General features: G+C 37.5%; 2 protein-coding genes across 3 annotated transcripts in view; one reads left to right on the forward strand and one right to left on the reverse strand.

The window, feature by feature from the left end:
* Positions 1 to 733: 733 nt before the first annotated feature.
* Positions 734 to 19765, forward strand: LOC121941746 (ADP-ribosylation factor-binding protein GGA2-like). 2 transcript variants are annotated; one of them, XR_015776241.1, is made up of 17 exons: positions 734 to 911; positions 2083 to 2167; positions 2593 to 2668; positions 3290 to 3388; positions 4208 to 4331; positions 4838 to 4938; positions 5016 to 5096; positions 5190 to 5327; positions 6305 to 6518; positions 6641 to 6802; positions 6896 to 6963; positions 7051 to 7163; positions 7943 to 8103; positions 8234 to 8403; positions 8722 to 8832; positions 9521 to 9723; positions 19431 to 19765. XR_015776241.1 is itself a non-coding variant. In XM_042484610.2 (16 exons), the coding sequence occupies exons 1-16, from the start codon at positions 767 to 769 to the stop codon at positions 9629 to 9631; spliced, it is 1959 nt and encodes a 652-aa protein (XP_042340544.2). In that variant the 5' UTR covers positions 734 to 766; the 3' UTR covers positions 9632 to 11097. The 2 variants fall into 2 exon arrangements, 1 of the variants encoding a protein (XP_042340544.2); XM_042484610.2 differs by lacking the exon at positions 19431 to 19765 and having other exon boundaries at positions 9521 to 11097.
* The window catches only part of LOC121941642 (3',5'-cyclic-AMP phosphodiesterase 4C-like), a 38322-nt gene continuing 29818 nt past the window's right edge, over positions 12160 to 20663 (reverse strand). The window contains exon 17 of the mRNA XM_088075800.1: positions 12160 to 14281. Within this exon, the coding sequence (XP_087931926.1) occupies positions 13382 to 14281 (900 nt within the window). The 3' untranslated portion in view covers positions 12160 to 13381. The remainder of the gene's footprint in view (positions 14282 to 20663) is intronic.

Below are 20663 nucleotides of genomic sequence, written 5' to 3' on the forward strand. Positions count from 1 at the left end.
CTGATATACAGCACTTTCATGTAGAGGCTAGTTAAACATGCAGTTTCCATCTGTAATCCAGTACACTTTGCATCAGCCAAATAGCCAATGTCTCTTCACGGTCTGCTAGCTATCCATTCTGTGTGCATGCTGAAAAAAATACATTTAAAAAATCTGATATTTATACACAGCCCTGGATCTGTTAATGGGAAACAAACTGGTCTGGAACGAGCCACACAACATAATGCCGGCTACTCCCCCTTTTCCATGCCCTCACCCACAAGGAACGGAGCTACAAGCTGATGGTTATGAAATGTGAATAACATAAAAATTGTTAACAGAGCTTCTGAAGGAGCACTGACAGGAGGGCAGTATATGTTTGGGTGCTGAATTTAAATAACAGCCTTTCTACAGAATCACAGACTCCACCTTTAAGGTGGAAAAAAACAACAACAAAAAAACAACCATAGACAAATATATTGCATAATAATGCAACTATTTGTTGATTAGACTTATTGATATGAATCTGCAAAGTGACAATCATTAGTGGAAGAAGTACTTCACAATACTACTTTGTAAAAAAAAATACCCTGTTACAAGTAAAAGTCCTGCAGTCTAGGTTTATTTTATTTATTTTGATTTTTACAGGGACAGTGCACATTGGCTGGTGTGTTTTGTGGTGTTGGTGCACAGAGTAAGGTGAGGGGCTGTGTGTGTGTGTGTGTGTGTGTGCGCAGCATATTGTGGTGGTTAGTGTGTCAGGAGTGTGACTGGGCGTGAGTGTCACATGCGCTGCAGACAGGCGGTAGTTAAACACCTCGGCTTCCCCCAGAGAAACGCACACAAATCGGCTGCAGATCACCTCTGGAGCTACAGGGGACGGACGGCAATGGCAAGCGGTGACAGCCAGGCAACTTTTGAGTCATGGCTCAGTAAGTAAACGGGGAATAAAAAATGAGTTTGCTTGTCATTTTAGCCGCTTGTTTTTGCTTCCTTTCACAACGCTAGCTAACTTATCTCATCATGACATTTGACTAAGTGACGCTGCTGTTTGCTAACGTCCTGCTAACGGTCTGCTCGTGCAGTCAGACGGACTTTATTGTTGTATTAACGCATTATATCTGCGACTAAATTCAGATTGTGTCGACTTATTTAACTGTAGTAAAATAAGTTTTATATTGTGCACAAAGTTTAAACAGGAAGTTGTTGGGATGACCGTGCGCGTGCCTGGCGAGCGCTCGAGCAGTGTGTTGTGTCTCCGGTCCTGCTGTGCGCGCGCACGACGGTTTCCGTCACCTGGATGAAGTTTGTCATTATTTATTTGAGTAAAAGTAGCAACACCACAGTGGAGAAATATACAGTGATAAACTAAAGGCCTGCGTGTTTTTATATACACTGATAAGCAAAGTGTGAGCTGTAAAATGTACATATTGGCCTATGTAAAAGTACTGTGAATAATACTGGTATTTTTTACACTACCAGTGCTAGTTATCAACTCTCCTATAAAACTCTAATATTCAATATTTTGTCAGGTTTTTTTTTCAGATGAGTTTAAGTGTTGTAATCCATGGATGAAAATAATCATCATCCACCACCTTTTTTATACTCTAGATGTCAAATGCTTGTTTTCGAGGGCACTGTTGTCACCATAACAGACACAAATTTCTTATAAACCCCCAAACAGCAGTATTTAATAAATTTATCATCTTCTGAGCAATGTCTGAATTTTCAATGTCACTTGGAGAAAAGTGTACGGTTAGCCCAAAAGGTTAAGGGTCTTTAAATAGCTGTAAAAGTATACTATTTTGGTGCTTAAGTGATTTGTTGATTAATCAGTGAGTCAAGCTATTGATATAGTTTTGCTGTTAAACATGGTCCCCAGTCAATTAATAGGAGACGTGAGAAAAAAGAAGGTTTCTTCACGAATTCAAGTTAATGCAGCGTGACTAATAGATTTATAAATGGTTGATTTGCGGTTGAAATATGTGGTTTCCTTCAGTTTGTATATTTTTTTTGCATATCTCTGCTTGATTTGATCTTATTGTGGCACATGGTGAAAATATTGTGAATGTTTAACCTGTTTCTCTGCTGTAACTGTTTCAGACCAGGCCACAGACTCAAACAATCAGGGGGACAGATGGGACTGCATCCAAGGCTTCTACCAGCTCGTCAACCAAGAGACAGATGGGTAAGATGAACACTGTGCGCCTTATCATAGCCTTTTATTAATTTTATTTAGTAAATGTGCAGGCGAGTCTTGGTGTTTCAAGAAGTTACTTAAATGCAATCGTTGTGTTGCTTCATATCCATGTTGCGATCAACTTCTCATTTACACCATCATGCAACAGGAAGAAATAACTCTACAGCACCATTTTCTCCTTTGATGCTTATTTTCAGTATTATCGTAGTTTAGTGTCAAAATGTAATGAAATGTAATTCAAAGCAAGCATGGATGTAGCAGTACAAGTTTTTCAGGTTTTAATCCGTTTGTGTTACCCAAGCATGGCTATGGGGAGAAGCTTTTTAAACAGCGCTTCTATTATATGTTGGCATAACATGTTCTTTGCTCTCAGGCATTTTAATGTGATTTAAGTCTTAATTTTCTGCTTTCAGTCCACAGGTAGCTGTTCGTCTTCTTGCCCATAAAATCCAGTCACCACAGGAGAAAGAGGCTCTGCAAGCTCTCACTGTAAGTAATCACTTTCTTGTCTATATTTTTCATCCGTGATGTTCCCTGAAGCAACAACAAAGGTAATGCTCTACTTTTTAAAATGTTTTTTCTTAATCCATTAACTAGTCGGTTGTTAAATAAGTAATATCTATTTAGTTTCATATCTCTGCAGACATACAGTATACATCTGTTCTTATTAAATGCAGTTTATTAGGGGTTATGCATCAGAGTAATTTAAAAGGTAAAGACCTTTTCTTGATAAACAAATGTCTTTGTTTCAATCTTGGAGGGTGCCCCTGTAAAAAATATGCGACTAACATTCATCACATGACCCTAGTGGCATGAGGGATTCAACCCACTTTTTGAATCTACTGTGACAGCACATGTGGTTTGTCATCCATACGTTAAAGAAAGCAGCAGTGTATTACTATAACATGTCATTTAGGGAAGCTTCTCCAGGTTCATGTGCCTTGTGTCATGTGACATTTGAAGGTGGTTAACCACAAAACATGCCATGACAAATCTGTTTTCTGTCTCTTTTGTGCTGTGCAAGAAAAAAAAGTATTTCTTTTTCTTTCAGTTTCCCTTGTTGAAAAAGCCTCTGTTAATAACGATTTATTCTGACTTGGTGTTTTCCAGGTTCTCGAGGCATGTATGAACAACTGTGGAAAAAGGTTTCATAAGGAGGCCGCAAAGTTTCGCTTTCTCAATGAGCTCATCAAACTCTTAACACCAAAGGTAATCAGAGAGACAGGTGTCCTTAGTTTACTTTAGACCTTTTCCCTGGAGTGTTATCACAAGGCAACAGCAAGGTATGTGTTTACTTCCTGTCAGCTGATGTCATCCACAGATATTGCAAAATGTTCAAAGGGAAATATGCAGGGACCCATTTTAAATGTTTATGTTGTCACATTTGAAATGGTCTATATGTGCACGCACTGACCCCATTTCATTACTGTGCTTATAAAATCTAAAATTAAAAGGCTGTGAATTTTGTCTGCTCTAAGCAATAATAGTACATATGTTTAAGTAGTTTATGTTTAGTTATAATAATGTAATAGTTCTAATGTTTTAACAGGGTAAATTTTATCAGGCCAAATTTATGCAAATGATCTATTTTTGTGTTTCACACTTCAGACTTGTTTGTGCATGTCTATGGTTTTTAAAAAAACGCAAATTACAAAACCCGTTTGGCCTACCAAGATACATTTTATGATATTATGAGAAATGTTGCTAGAAGTATGAATAAAAAAACAGCAAAGCGGGTCCAAAACTCTCCAAGAATCTGACATTTAAAACCAGAATAATCCCAGTTTATAGAATCAAAATGATATTAAGTGAGAAGTGTTTGAATTTTGTAAAGAATTTATTAGAAAGGAACTAATTTTACAAAGTACACACTGATGTAAAAATATGAACATGATAGACTGTAGACAAGGACATTATTTAAATCTGTTGTATCATCAGAGTTTAAAGAATAATAAAGTGATGTAAAAGTTGCTTTTTTTTTGAAGGAATAACTTGAAATGACTAACCTAGTTGATCTTTTCTGAGCAGTACTTTGGCGCGTGGACCCCACAGAAAGTTAAAGACAGGGTGACGGAGGTCCTCTACGGCTGGACACTTTGGCTGAAAGATGAGCCCAAGATTCAGGAAGCCTACAGCATGCTCAAGAAACAAGGTCTGGATGCAACATACACTCATAGGCAGACAGACAGATCGGGTGCATACAAATCCCAGACAGATAAGTCAGACAGAATGCAAATCAAAAATTCATAAAACATTGAAAGCAGACAGGAGATACAAAAATGGATTTGTGTATGACACACCACATACTAAAATTCTATAACAAAAAGGGGGAGTTTCTTATTAAGAGCTCGTATGGTGGTGGGAACAAAGCTCTTGCTGAAACAGGTTTTTCTTTCCGTCTCTCAAGAATAAAACCCCCTGGATGTTTTTTTTTGTTGTTTTATGGTGTAGTCTGTCTAATTTGGTTTGATTTTATTTTTTATTTTTATTTTATTTTTTATTTTTTCCTGTGTCTGACTGTGGATCCTTTTATATATAATTTATATTTGTGTATAAAGTCTTATAGTCAGTATATTTGAATGCTGTCAAAATAAATACAAATTTGAATAACAAAAAAAAAGAATAAAACCCTCTCACCTTTATTTTTTGTTATCTCAGGGATTGTGAAGAAGGATCCCAAACTACCAAACACACTTATAATGGCGCCTCCAACACAAAGGACCACAGACTCTGTTTTTGACCAGGAGGATAAGGCCAAGGTGAGTGTGTGTTTATATCTAATATTTGCTAACGTAACTTTTAGTTTCATTCTGCTAAAACTGTGTTTATGAATCAGCTTTTAGCCAGATTATTGAAAAGCGCTCATCCTGAAGACCTGGAAACTGCCAACAGACTCATTAAAAGCACCATCAAAGAGGTGAGGAGTGCTGGTGATCATCTTTGCAAGCATTCGTTAGTTACTGTACTGATTTGACATTTGTGTCTGTGTGTTTCTTTTGGGGGGGTTTAGGAGCAAGAAAAGGCAGAAAAATTGTCAAGGCGTGAATCTACTCTGAAGGAGGTTGAAAGCAGCACCAAACAGCTCAGAGAGCTGCTGGACCAGCACACTATCACTGGGACCTCGTTACAGCCGAGTGATGACGTGAAGGTATGTTGGACATGATGCAAACGGACAAACAGTCAACCAGCTGTCCAGGGCTGACCACAAAAAGCTAGATGGTTTTTCAGACCAATGCAGTAGTTCTGTAATTGTTATTCTTCTATCGCCCCCTGCTGGCCAATTTATTTCTCCCAACATCTGCCTTCTCTGTAAAAAATACAGCAGGCCTGGATGAATAAAATAATGTTCCAAAGTCAGATTGTTTTCATTACACTGAGTACAGACTCATTATCATCTGTGTGTATCTGATGGAGCACAACATATTGCTTCTCTTTAAGTACAACTCATCCATGCTGTCCTCTCTCTTTCATGAAGAGAACATTGCTGCAAAATAGAGAGAGAGACATTGTTGTTTTCTGCTTCATATCTGCCTTTTATGCATCCATGCCAGCGATAGCCGAGGCTGGAGGCATTATGTGTTCAGGTTGTTCAATTCTTGAGAATGCAGTATCTCAAAAAAGCCTTAATGGGATTTCTTTAAATTTGGCACAAATTAACTTTTGGACTCAGCGATGAACTGATTAAATTTTGGTCGTCAAGGTCACTGTGAGCTTAGACCCCTCTCATTCTCGTGAATGTAATATTTCCAGAAAGCACTGAGGGAATTTCTTCAAATTTAAAACAAACATCCACAGGGACTCAAGAATGAACTGATATGAATTTGGTGGCCAAAGGTCACTGTCCTCACAAAACATGTTTTCGGCCATAACTCAAGAGTCCATATGCTTATGAAGCATCCATGTTTTTTTTAAGACCTGGATGTAAACTGTAAGCGCAGCTACAGTGGTGTGTGGAGGCGTACGAGGCAGTAATTCTAGTTTAACAGATGTTCACAAAACCAGAGCTCAAAGTTCAAGGCAAGAAAGGGATATTTGAGCCCAATAAACTTACAGATATGTTCTCAGAGGAGTGTGTCCCATAATGTGTGAAAGGGTAATGCAACATTTGATCATACCCCGCTGCAGGCCGTGTTCGAGCGCTGTGATCGGCTTAGGCCCAGCTTGTTCCGCCTGGCCAGTGACACGATGGAGGACGATGCGGCCCTGGCACAGATCCTGGCGGCTAACGATGAGCTAACATTTGTCGTAAACACCTACAAAGAGCAAGTTGGGAAGAGAGAGTGTAACGGTGGAAGAGAGAGAAGTAGGAGTGAGGAAGAAATGGATGGTAAAAACAAAGGTAGGTCTCAATTTGTACACCTTTTTTTTCTGTTGGTGGTCTCTGTGGAAAACACCTTGACCTTGTGTTTGGCTCCTTTCTGCTCTGTTTGTGTTTGATCCTGTTTCCTTTTGTTCCTTCAGCTCCAAAGAGTCCCACAGAGATTAAAAGCTACCACCTCATCGACCTGTCAGCACTGGACTCTCCACAGACACACAGAAAAGCTGATTCACCACCTTCCTTTGAATCCTCTCTTCTGGAAAGTACCTTCCACTCGGTGGCTGAACAGGACTTAAATGAATTAGGTAGGCTTGCACTTGAACCTATTAATAGTTTGTTCTCTCTAAAAGTGCCGAACATGTTTCATAATGTAATGATGCTCTGTCCTGTGAATACAGACTTGGATAATCCCGTCTCAAAACCGACTGAAGAGACGTCAAGGTCATATTTTGAAGATCTACTGCAGGTGAGGCATGGATGTGAAGTTATAGTTAAAGGTCTAAAGCTGATTTTATTTTGATGATTGTTTAACATGCTTTATTCTTTCTGTCAGCTTCACGGAGAAGTTCAGATGAAGAACGCTGAGCAGAATGGAGGGAGCGGCCTTGTGTTGAGAGCCCGTGGATGTGGGGGTAGCAGTACTACATCTAATGGGACTCATATTTGGTAAAGATGAGGAAAAGAAAGAAACCACTGTAGGCAATGCTTTGAATGTGGCGTATAGGGCTTTACCCGACTCTGAAATATATCAGTCAAAGCAAATTTGGCACAAATACTTGTAGTTGACTGTTCATTCCTTTTTTTTTGTCATAAAGACAAGCAACACTTAATAAATTGCCAGATTTTTGAACAGGCAGGATCAGCAAGATTTCCAGCGTGACAACGTTGTGCATTAAAATACTAAACTATCCAAATTAGCACTCTTAGCTAATGCTGGCTTACTGTGCCAACAACCTACTGGACAACACTAGATATCAAAGAAAAGCCAGAGACTGTAGTGTAACCCTGGCTCTGGGTCGGTACCGGCCCAGGCATCTTCACTGAGCAGATGGGTCAACTTGACGTAATGTAATAATTTCAGCAAGGAGGGAAATGTCCCCAATTTTACACTGCATACTTACTAACAAAGCACATTGACATTTCATTATGTTGGATTAAATATCTTTAAATTGTTTTTTAATTTAAAAAAATCACCCTTTTCAGTATGTTTACTGTTCAAGATTTATTGGTAATTATCTTAATTTTTTTTGTTGACTGTAAATACTCAGATATATCTTTGTTAGTGTTCTGCTTTATATAATAATACTGAATATAGTAAAAGATTATGTCAGTCTTAAGTTATTTACAAATGAAAGACATTTTTGTAAGATATACAATTTACTTTGCTCATGAATTTTATGTTCTCAGGCTTTAAGTGACTTTTTGATGTCCTTTTCTTCTATCAGGTCACTCCCTCATGATGGACAGTTTACAGAGTCAGGATCGTTGTCTGAAACACAGAAACAACTCAATGAAGTGTTGGGATCTCCAGTTAAATTAGAGGAGAGCTCATGTCCCCCACTACTACTGAAAAACATCTTTGTTCCAGTGGAGACCATCAAATCCAGTATGTTCATATGGAGAAACAGCTGGGATAACTTTGGGTTCCATAGTACTTTTTTGCGTCCTCTGTTGTGTGTTTATAGCCCACTGGATGTCTTATCTTAATGTCTGTGTTTTTTGTTTGTTTGTGGTAGGTAATCTTGAACCGATCACTTTATACGATCAGTGCGGCGTCCACGTCTCCCTCCATTTTGCCAAAGACTCCCCGCAGGGTCATCCAGATGTCGCCGTGGTCGTCATCTCTACAGTAAACACATCTGCTCTCAGCATTAGCGACTTCCTCTTTCAAGCTGCTGTTCCAAAGGTAAGAAACCCCAAACACACAATACTCATTTATTATGAAATGTATATAAGGAAAACATTTTTTCCATTTTTTTTCCAGTTTCAATCCTGTGTCCCTGTGTTAATTGATCCTTTATATGTTGCTATGTGTCAAATGTATGTCAAAAATCAGTATTTTTACATTTGCTAGACTCTTTCTGCATGCTCTTTCTTTTTGACATTTTATGCACATTTCCATCATCAACTATTCTGCTACTGGAGCTATATGTAATGTGCTGACTTGTTTTACAGTATTTACCTGAATGTCCAGTCAAGTGTCAGTTTATTATCTCTCCTGCAGACCATGTTAGTGAAACTTCAGCCAGCCTCGGGGACACACCTACCTCCTTACAACCCTCTCCTGCCTCCGCCTGCCATCTCCCAGGTTGTCCTATTGGCTAACCCTCAGAAAGTGAGTTTGAGGAGCGTTGCTGATCAGGTTTTTGTGTGTTTTTTCCTGGTGTGGCAGCATGATGCTAATAATTAACATATGAAGTAAAGTTTACAATATACATTTGGTTATGGGTCTTGAAAATCATGGAAAAATTTGAGTGATATAAAATCTGTAAAAAAAATGCTGTAACTTGAATATTTTGACATTTTTACACCTTTTTTTTTCTTGGTCCTGACACATTAATTAATACAATGGAACTTAAATGTTATAAAGTCAAAATGAAAGATGCAGATTAACAGATTAACAGTTTAGTCTGAAATGGATTTTAAAATACTGTCCAAAATGGAGTTAATTGCAGAGGAAGTGGATTTTGACCTAAAATAAGAGGCAGTTGGGGCGTCTGGTGGCTCAGTGGATAGAGCAGCCTCCCATGTACAGAGGCTGTGTCCTCGCTGCAGCGGCCGTGGATTCGAATCCAGCCTCGGCCCTTTGCTGCATGTAACCCCCTTCCTCTCTCCACCTTTCACGCTCACACTGTCCTGTCAATTAAAGGCAATAAAAGCCCATAAAATGATCTTTAAAAAAAAAAAAAGAGGCAGTTGAGATAAATTACCTATACAACGTGGCAAGTATTAATTTGCATTTCATTATTTATTTATCGACTGTCTCCATTTTAGTAAGTCTGATCTCTGTCTCTTTCCTATAGCGGAAGCTGCGTCTACGTTTCAAGTTGACAATGAAACACGGAGACCGACAGCTGAACAAGACTGGAGAAATTGACAACTTTCCTGACTGGACATCTTTGATCGGCCACTAAAAAAACCTTCAGAGACTCGGATTTAGAAAAAAAAAAGAAACTCAACCTAATGTCTAGATTCTGAAAGCAGGGAAGACAAAGTCATCAAAAAGGTGGGCAACGAGGTAATCAAACAAACACAACAAATACCAAGTCTGCATTTTCATCAATATTTTGTGTTTCAAATATTGTAGCAACCGTGAATCAATAATGATGACATCTTAGAAATATTTATGTTGCTCTGAAAGAGCTGGGTAAAACTATTAGACAAATAAAAATGTTACTAGTTCAGGTGGGTTTGGGTACATCCCTGATTGTACCTGGATCAGGTATTCACTTTTCTGCTGTCTGTTTCTGCGACTGCTGCCTGCCGTCAAAGCCAGTTTGACAATACAGTTTGTTCACTGTGTATGCTGACATGTAGCTGGTTACAACATGTCAGCATATGAAAATTGCTATTTATTTGCTGTTGTGTATTTGTAACATTGAATATTCCCAAAGTGCCTTAGGACATGGTGTTTTTTAAGAGTTAGGTTGTCTTAAAGAATGAATGTGTGGAAAATCTTCAAAGATTTGCATTTGTGGATAATTTGCTGTGCTCCCTTTTTTGAAAATCTTTATGTTGCCATTACTCTGACGTCACATTTTACACAACTTGAAGATTACTGTAACAACTTACTTCATAACACACAATAAAATTAAAAGATTTATCGAAAAATGAAGGACAAATCTTCACCACAATGAGGAAACAAGGGCAGCATTTAGAAAAAAAAAAGAAAAACAAATTACAGTGGAAACAGAAAACATGTATTGGGAGGAAGTGGGGGCTTTTATTGTGAAATAAAAAAACAGGAAGTTTTGTTGCACATGAAGCATGTAGTGAACAAAGTGCCTACTTTATCACCAATAAAGTAGATGCTGAAAAAGTTTAATAGGTTTTTCCAATTGCCAACAACCTCCTCCTCCCAGTACATGAGGTCATGTGAACACTCATACAAGTTATTTGGCCAACCTAAATTCATGCAGCCAGCGTAAAATTTTATTTTAATGTTAACATTAATTTGCTTGTTATATTTCTGTTTTGCACGTTTTTTTTCTATATCTGTAGTCTTTATGTTAGCCGTGAAGACCAGTTCTTAATCTACTTGTTTTCCTTTGTTTCAGTGTGCTGAGCGCTCTGAGCCGCTGCAGTGCTGAGAATCGTTAAATCTTTTATGTTTTATATTAGCATGCCCCAATCAGCGGTTTTATATTTTTAAAGCTTTATCATTTGAGCCCAGAGCAACAAATTCAGGTCAACATAGCCTGCTTATTCATCTGTTACTGTCAGATTTTACAAGATCAAAACAGGCTGCACACAAAGTTTGTCAGAGAATTTTTCAGACACCTTAAAGCCAGTGTGAACGTTTTTTTGAATGCTCATCTGCCTACTTTCCAAGCCTGTTCCTCTGCCGCATGTCATCAATAAATACAAATACAGTGTGAAACAGTGTACAACAAAGCTCAAATTTTGTCTCCAAATAGCCCAAATCTGGGGGGAAAGGTTTTTTTACGTTAATATAAAGTTTCACTGTGGTTCATTAGTAGTGCAAGATGCAGTTCAGTATATAGCTACATTTGGTTTCTCTGATTTCATGTGAGCATACTATGTCTGAGCGTCATTAGGCAGTCTATTATTCTACAGAGGGCGCCACAAATGAAAAGTATATCTGTATTTATTCTCATAATCAGCTACAGGGATTCAGATTCAGATTTTTTTTCTTCCAATTTTTCAACAAGCTATAATATGCCTTATTTTTGTCTTTTTTTTCCACATACTGTACTTTCCTTTTTCCATTTTTATAAATAATATACAGTGACTTTTCTTCGTTTTTTTGACATACTGTACTATGACATCTTTTCAGTTTTTACATGCTATACTATGACTTTTTTCAAAACTTTTTTCAAAATACTATAGTATGACTTTTTTTTTCCAATTTTTTGACATGCTGTTCTATGACATTTTTCTTGAAGTTTTCTTGAAATGCAGTACTATGGCTTTTGTTTTTCAACAGCTACATTATGACATTTATTTCAGTTTTTTGACATACTTTACTTATGACGCTTTCACATAGTAACACGATTAGTGTATAAATTAATAAATGCAGGATGCAGATCTTGAATTATATAAAAATTTGATACAACTGTCATGTGAGGGATGTCAGGTTTGTGAAAGTAGATTTATATCCATCAAAAGAGCATTTAAAAGAACATTAAGAGTTACGCTTTTTGACAATTAAAAAGTAATAAGCATACAAATGCTTGCAATCTGCTTGGACACCAATAAATGCCAAGTAAAATAAGACTATAACATGAAAGAAAAACTGTATTCTGATTATTAACTGATTATTTCAGCTTGGCCTTCTAAAAAATTTGTAAGATTATTATAAAATTACTGGATTACAAAACAATAGTAAACAAAAGTACTACGGATCTTGGTGAATAAATCCTGTCCAGTCTTATTCAGGACAGAAAGACGTCAGACACCTGCAACTGAAAACACCAATCCATCAACTTCATTGATCATATTTATTATATGACATCAGCAGATTAAAATACATGTTTATTATGTACATATATGTAACAGGGGTGTTAGATAAAGTGCCAAATACCATTTTTACAAAAAACAAAGAAAAAAAGGGATTTGTGGAAGACCATCACACCCGTTACCCTGGTCCCACAGTTCATTGCTTCACGGTCAAGTTAGCCTCCTTGTTTGGAGGACGGCTGAATTGCTCAGTGCTGGTCGTGTATCAGTTTGGCACGAATCACCCGGGATTCAAACTCACAGTCTGGGAGTGGTGAAACTGTCGTGACGGGATGAATACTGGGTGTGTTTTGTTTTTGTCTTTTTTTTTTTAAAACATGAACTGACATCGACAAGTACGACAGGTCGGCCTTTTGAGCTGGACTGTGGATGTTTTCACCTTGACAAAAATGGTCCAGATGTTATTCAGGAATCCAGCATTGTTGCTTTAAGGTTAGTACGTGAAGAGGTTAAACTGTTCCAGAGCCCAACGCTGTTCTTAGCATCCTGTTCACAAGCGGGAAGTTTTGTAGTAAATATAAGACGACGGACACTTTCCAGACTTTTTTTTCTCTTTTCTGACAAACAGAGGAAGTTGACATTCTTTTAACAGTTGTTGGTCGCTGTGTGTGTGTGTGTGTGTGTGTGTGTGTGTGTGTGTGTGTTTGTGTTTGTGTGTGTGTGTGTGGTAGTATCTTCCTCAGAAACAAGACAAGATGATAGATAGTAGTCCATGAGATTGGGAAAACAGGCACGCACTTATTTGCATGTATGCATTTCAGGATTTTTTTTTTTTAAGGAGCTACAAAAGATTGATAAAACAGGTTGACCCCTTTAACTATCCCCCGTTTTATTCCCTACGGCAGTGATGGATGTACAGATACTCGGTGATGAAGACGTAAAGTCTTTCTATCACTACCAGTTGATCAGGACGCTGCAACAATCTGGCTGTTCGGGAAGGCGTATACTCCGGCGGAGGTTGTTGTTCTTGTGTCCGATGCTGTCCGTCTGTGAGCTGTGGAGTCTGAGACGTCGGTGGTCGAGTTAGAGCACGTTAATCTGTAGAGAAGTGTGTTTTCAGCTCTTAATCCGTCCGCGACAGTTTTACTGCTATCTGTCGAAGCCTTTCCGGCTCCGTTCATGACTTCCTTATCTCTCTCTAACCTTTCTTCACTGACCCTGTTAATTTGTATTTTTACGTCCAACTAACTTTCTTCTTCTTCCTCTACCTCCTCTTCCCCAGCTTCGTCCTCAACTGGCGCCTCCTCCTCCTCAGCTTCTGCTTCTTCGACCTCCTCTTCAGCTTTGTCCTCAATTTCTGCCTCTTCCTCCACTGTCTCTTCTGCCTCACCCTCCTCCTGTTCTACATTTTCTTCCATCTCTGCTGGTTCTTTCTCTTCAGTCTCTTCCTCCTCTTTTTCGTCCACTTCTGTCTCATTTTCCATTTCCTCTCCCCCCTCACCTCCATTTTCTCCTTCCAATTCCCCCTCAGCCTCTTCCATTTCCAAAGCGTCCTCGCCTTCTCCCTCCTCCGTCTTTGCCTCCCCATTTTCTCCACCAGCCTCCCTTTCCTCCTCTTCTTCCTCCTCCTGATGCTGCTCAGTGTCTTCCTCCTCTTTTTTCATCTCGTCATCCTCCACTGCATCTTCCTCCGCTTGATCCTCTCCATGTTCCTCTTCTGCTGCATTCTCCTTCACCTCTTCCTCCCCTCCTGTCTCCTCCTCCTCCTCCTCCTCCTCCTCATCTCGGACTCCATTGTGTTCACTGTTGTGATTCTGCTTGTCTTCTTTCTCAGTTTCTACATCATCCTGCGTTCGGTCTGTATCATCGTCGTCACAGACGTCTTTCTGACCACTCCCCCCGCCGTTGCTCCTCAGGTGAATGTGGTTGTGGTTGTTGTGCTCCAGGTCCTCCAGGGTGAGTTCAAACTGGAAGCGGTCATGCTGCAGGTGTCTGTCCGGGGGAGGTGAGGGAGACTGGGGCATTGTGTTCAGATACCACTCCCTGTTCTCCTCCAGCGTGTCCAGCAGCTCCTGGGCGTCTGGGTGCACCAGGTCGGCCCATGTCTCCCACAGCGGGTGGACAATGTAGTCGATGAAACCCACCTGGAAATGAAAAAGAGTCAAACCTCAGTCCTTGATAATATTTTGGAAAAAATACTCATTCGCTTTTTTTGCGGAGAGTTGGATGAGACAGTTGATGTGATTCTTATTGACATGGGGGTAGTATCAGTCCTCTAACTGACCACACTGCAAGATAGCGCAATGGCAGTTTTTGAGACGTGAAATTTTGACATTTTTGCCATAATATGTCCTTGCTTTTTTGGTCAATTTTTTTGACATGCTATATTATGGTGTTTTGACCATAATTTGCACTTTTTAATGTGATGGCATGTCTCAGCACGCTATGTTATTCTTGTTTGAGTTGTTTTCAGCTGTTTTTGGGACATGTCAAATTTTGACATTTTTGCCATACTATAGCTTTGCTTTTTCGGTCAATTTTTCGACATGCAATTACAAGATGTTCTGGGTCGATTTGGGACATTTTAATGCTATGAAGTGTCTCAGCACGGTATTTTAAGATACTTTGAGGTGTTTTCAGCTATTTCTGCGACATGTCAAATTTTGACAATTTTGACATACTATATCCTTGCTTTATTTTGGTCATTTTTGGACATGTTATATGATGGTGTTTTTGATCATTTTTTAACGTTTTAATGCTGTGGTGTGCCCAAGCATACTATTTTATGCTGTTTTCAGGTGTTTTCAGGTATTTTTGGGACATGTCAAATTTCGACATTGTTGCCATACCGTAGCCTTGCTTTTTGGTCATTTTTGGTCATGCTATATTATGGTGTTTTGACCATATTTGCACGTTTTAATGCCATTGTGTGTCTAAGCATGCTATTTTATTCTGTTTTGAGGTGTTTTCAGCAGTTTTTGGGACATGTCAAATTTTGACAATTTTGCCATACTATAGCCTTGCTTTTTTTTGGTCATTTTTGGTCATGCTATATTATGGTATTTTATGACCATAGTTGCACATTTTAATGCTTTGGCGTGTCTCAGCATACTATTTTATGCTGTTTTCAGATATTTTTGGCTGTTTTTGGTACATGGCAAATTTTGACAATTTTGCCATACTATATCCTTGCTTTTTTGATCAATTTTTTGACATGCTAAATTATCATGTTTTGGGCCGGTTTTTCACATTTTAATGCTATGGTGTGTCTTAGCACGCTATTTTATGCTGTTTTCAGGTATTTTTGGCTGTTTTTGGGACATGTCAAATTTTGACAATTTTGCCATACTATAGCCTTGCTTTTTTGATCAATTTTTTGACATGCTAAATTATCATGTTTTGGTACGTTTTTTTACGTTTTAATGCTATGGTGTGTCTCAGCACGCTAATTCATGCTATTTTGAGGTGCTTTCAGCTATTTCTGCGACATGTCAAATTTTGACAAATTTACCATACTATAGCCTTGCTTTTTGGTCATTTTTGGACATGTTATATTATGGTGTTTTTGATCACATTTGCACATTTTAATTCTATGATGTGTCTCAGCATGCTATTTTATGCTGATTTGAGTTATTTTCAGCTGTTTTTGGGACATGTCAAATTTTGACAATTTTGCCATACTATAGCCTTGCTTTTTTGGTCAGTTTTTTGACATGCTAAATTATCATGTTTTTGACCATATTTGCACGTTTTAATGCTATGGCGTGTCTCAGCACACCAATTTATGCTGATTTGAGGTGTTTTCAGCTATTTCTGCGACATGTCAAATTTTGACAAATTTACCATACTATAGCCTTGCTTTTTGAACATTTTTGGACATGTTATATTATGGTGTTTTTGATCATATTTGCACGTTTTAATTCTATGATGTGTCTTAGCACGCTAATTTATGTTGTTTTGTGGTGTTTTCAGCTGTTTTTGGGACATGTCAAATTTTGACAATTTTGCCATACTATAGCCTTGCTTTTTTAGTCAGTTTTTTGACATGCTAAATTATCTTGTTTTGGGCCGTTTTTGAACGTTTTAATTCTATGACGTATCTCAGCATGCTTTTTTATGCTGATTTGAGTTATTTTCAGCTGTTTTTGAGACATGTCAAATTTTGACAATTTTGCCATACTATAGCCTTGCTTTTTTGGTCAGTTTTTTGACATGCTAAATTATCTTGTTTTTGACCATATTTGCACGTTTTAATGCTATGACGTGTCTCACCACGCTAATTTATGCTGTTTTGAGGTGTTTTCAGCTATTTTTGGGACATGTCAAATTTTGACAATTTTGCCATACTATAGCCTTGCTTTTTTTGGTCATTTTTGGTCATGCTATATTATGGTGTTTTATGACCATAATTGCATGTTTTAATGCTATGGCGTGTGTCAGCATACTATTTTATGCTGTTTTCAGGTATTTTTGGCTGTTTTTGGGACATGGCAAATTTTGACAGTTTTGATATACTATAGCCTTGCTTTTTTGGTTAGTTTTTGGACATGCTAAATTATCATGTTTTGAGCCGGTTTTTCACGTTTTAATGCTATGGTGTGTCTACGCATGCTATTTTATGCTGATTTGAGTTATATTCAGCTGTTTTTGGGACATGTCAAATCTTGACAATTTTGCCATACTATATAGCCTTGATTTTTTGATCAATTTTTTGACATGCTAAATTATCTTGCTTTGGGCCGTTTTTGAACGTTTTAATTCTATGACGTGTCTCAGCACGCTATTTTATGCTGATTGGAGTTATTTTCAGCTGTTTTTGGGACATGTCAAAGTTTGACAATTTTGCCATACTATAGCCTTGCTTTTTTGGTCAGTTTTTTGACATGCTAAATTATCTTGTTTTCGACCATGTTTGCACGTTTTGACTCTATGACGTGTCTCAGTATGCTTTTTTATGCTGATTTGAGTTATTTTCAGCTGTTTTTGAGACATGTCAAATTTTGACAATTTTGCCATACTATAGCCTTGCTTTTTTGATCAATTTTTTGACATGCTAAATTATTATGTTTTGGGCCGGTTTTTCACAGTTTAATGCTATAGTGTGTCTCAGCACGCTATTTTATGCTGATTTGAGGTGTTTTCAGCTGTTTTTGGGACGAGTCAAATTTTGACAATTTTGCCATACTATAGCCTTGCTTTTTTGATCAATTTTTTGACATGCTAAATTATCATGTTTTGGTACGTTTTTTTAACGTTTTAATGCTATGGTGTGTCTCAGCACGCTAATTTATGCTGTTTTGAGGTGTTTTCAGCTATTTCTGCGACATGTCAAATTTTGACAAATTTGCCATACTATAGCCTTGCTTTTTTTGGTCATTTTTGGTCATGCTATATTATGGTGTTTTATGACCATAATTGCACGTCTTAATGCTATAATGTGTCTTAGCACGCTATTTTATGCTGATTTGTGGTGTTTTCAGCTATTTCTGGGACATGTCAAATTTTGACAATTTTGCCATACTATAGCCTTGCTTTTTTGGTCAGTTTTTTGACATGCTAAATTATCTTGTTTTTGACCATATTTGCACGTTTTAATGCTATGGCGTGTCTCAGCATAATATTTTATGCTGTTTTGAGATGTTTCAGCTGTTTTTGCGACATGTTAAATTTTGACAATTTTGCCATACTATAGCCTTGCTTTTTTTGGTCATGCTATATTATGGTGTTTTATGACCATAATTGCATGTTTTAATGCTATGGCGTGTGTCAGCATACTATTTTATGCTGTTTTCAGGTATTTTTGGCTGTTTTTGGGACATGGCAAATTTTGACAGTTTTTACATACTATAGCCTTGCTTTTTTGGATAGTTTTTGGACATGCTAAATTATCATGTTTTGAGCCGGTTTTTCACGTTTTAATGCTATGGTGTGTCTACGCATGCTATTTTATGCTGATTTGAGTTATTTTCAGCTGTTTTTGGGACATGTCAAAGTTTGACAATTTTGCCATACTATAGCCTTGCTTTTGTTGGTCAATTTTTTGACATGCTAAATTATCTTGTTTTTGACCATATTTGCACGTTTTGATTCTATGACGTGTCTCAGTATGCTTTTTTTATGCTGATTTGAGGTGTTTTCAGCTGTTTTTGGGACATGTTAAATTTTGACAAGTTTGCCATACTATAGCCTTGCTTTTTTGGTAGATTTTTTAATGTACTAAATTATCTTGTTTTTGGCCATTTTTGAATGTTTTAATGGTATGGCGTGTCTCAGCATAATATTTTATGCTGATTTGAGGTGTTTTCAGCTGTGTTTGGGACATGTCAAATTTCGACAATTTTGCCATACTATAGCCTTGCTTTTTGGTCATTTTTGCCCATGCTATATTATGGTGTTTTTGACCATATTTGCATGTTTTAATGCTATAGCATGTGTCAGCATACTATTTTATTCTGTTTTCAAGTATTTTTGGCTTTTTTGGGGACATGTCAAATTTTGACAGTTTTGACATACTATTGCCTTGCTTTTTTGGTTAGTTTTTGGACATGCTAAATTATCATGTTTTGGGTCGGTTTTTCACGTTTTAATGCTATGGTGTGTCTAAGCATGCTATTTTATGCTGATTTGAGTTATTTTCAGCTGTTTTTGGGACATGTCAAATTTTGACAATCTTGCCATACTATAGCCTTGCTTTTGTTGGTCAATTTTTTGACATGCCAAATTATCTTGTTTTTGACCATATTTGCATGTTTTAATTCTATGACGTGTCTCAGCACGCTATTTTATGCTGTTTTGGGGTGTTTTCAGATATTTCTGGGACATGTCATATTTTGACAATTTTGCCATACTATAGCCTTGCTTTTTTGGTCATTTTTTGACATGCTATTGTTATAGTGTTTTTGACGATATTTGCACGTTTTAATGCTTTGGCGTGTGTCAGCATACAATTTTTCTGCTGTTTTCAGGTATTTTTGGCTACTTCTGGGACATGTCAAAACTTGACAATTTTGCCATACTATAGCCTTGCTTTTTTGGTCAGTTTTTTGACCTGCTAAATTATCTTGTTTTTGACCATATTTGCACGTTTTAATTCTATGACCTGTCTCAGCATGCTATTTTATGCTGATTTGAGGTGTTTTCAGCTGTTTTTGGGACATGTCAAATTTTGACATTTTTGCCTTGCCTTTTTGGTCATTTTTTCAACATACTATATTATGGTGTTTTTGACGATATTTGCACGTTTTTATGCTATGGCGTGTCTCACCATGCTATTTTATGCTGTTTTGTTCACAGAGCCACCTCTATCATTAAGGACCCCCACCACCCATCTCACGCCATGTTCAACTTTCTGCCTCCTGGGAAGAAGTTCAGGAGCATCTGCTGCAGATACAGCATGATGCTGAACAGCTTCTCCCCAAAAGCTGTAAGGATTGTTCACAGACTGTGTTCACTCCCTTCTCATACACTTGTGCTCACATACAACTCCCCTCCAGCAATACAGAATCATCAGCTTGACGGCTAGTCACCTGTCAAAGTGAACCATCAATGGAAACAGAACACTTTTTCTCTACTGAATATGCCACTTACTTTTTTTGTTGCTGTGTGTTTTTTTATGTTTGTTGGCTAGTGTAATAGTGTGTCTGAAATGTCTGGCTGCTTTAGGATCTGATATTGTTTGTCTCTATTGCATTGAGGTTGTTTTTAGCATATTTGTGTTCTTTTTAGTATATTTCTTACTGTTCAAATTTGCAAAGACTTCAAATGCAATGCAATGAGCTGGTGAGAAATGGCATTTAATTTCATTCTGTGAAAGCAATAAAATAAATCTTGAATGTTGAATCTAGATTGTCGTCAATGATCATTAAATCATCATCATATAGGATGTCGTCAACAATAGCACAAAAGTCATACTATAGTATGTCATCCGAAGTTGCACAAAAACGTCATGCCATACAATGTTGTCTAAAATTGCGAAATAAACGTCATAGTATAGTATATTGTCCACAATAGCATTAAAAAAGTCATAGATAGGTATGTTGTACACAACTGCACAAAAATGTCATACAAAGTAAATATTTCACGTTGTTCAACATGCTTTACTATGTTGTTGTCAGCCATTTTTAAGACATGCTATATTACATCATTTTTGGCTGTTTTTTCAACATGGTCTGCTAGAAAGAGTCTCTTGAAACTATAATATTGTTGTTTTCAGACATTCTTTAAACATTAGTTTAAAGTCAAATTTTGACATTTTTGCCATACTATAGCCTTGCTCTTTTGGTCAGTTTTTTGACATGCTAAATTATCTTGTTTTCGACCATATTTGCACGTTTTAATGCTATGGCGTGTGTCAGCATACTATTTTATGCTGTTTTTAGGTATTTTTGGCTGTTTTTGGGACATGTCAAATTTTGACAATTTTGCCATACTATAGCCTTGCTTTTTTGATCAATTTTTTGACATGCTAAATTATCATGTTTTGGGCTGGTTTTTCACGGTTTAATGCTATGGTGTGTCTCAGTATGC

Source organism: Plectropomus leopardus, chromosome 3 (genome assembly GCF_026936395.1).
Source record: "Plectropomus leopardus strain MGB_pleo_1.0 chromosome 3, ASM2693639v1, whole genome shotgun sequence".
Taxonomy (NCBI): domain Eukaryota; kingdom Metazoa; phylum Chordata; class Actinopteri; order Perciformes; family Serranidae; genus Plectropomus; species Plectropomus leopardus.

Coding starts and splice junctions, on each gene's coding strand:
- LOC121941746 (XM_042484610.2), top strand. CDS start 767: ATGCGCTGCAGACAGGCGGTAGTTAAACACCTCGGCTTCCCCCAGAGA. Junction 2,168..2,592: donor GTCAACCAAGAGACAGATGG/GTAAGATGAACA, acceptor TTCTGCTTTCAG/TCCACAGGTAGCTGTTCGTC. Junction 5,097..5,189: donor TTAAAAGCACCATCAAAGAG/GTGAGGAGTGCT, acceptor GGGGGGGTTTAG/GAGCAAGAAAAGGCAGAAAA.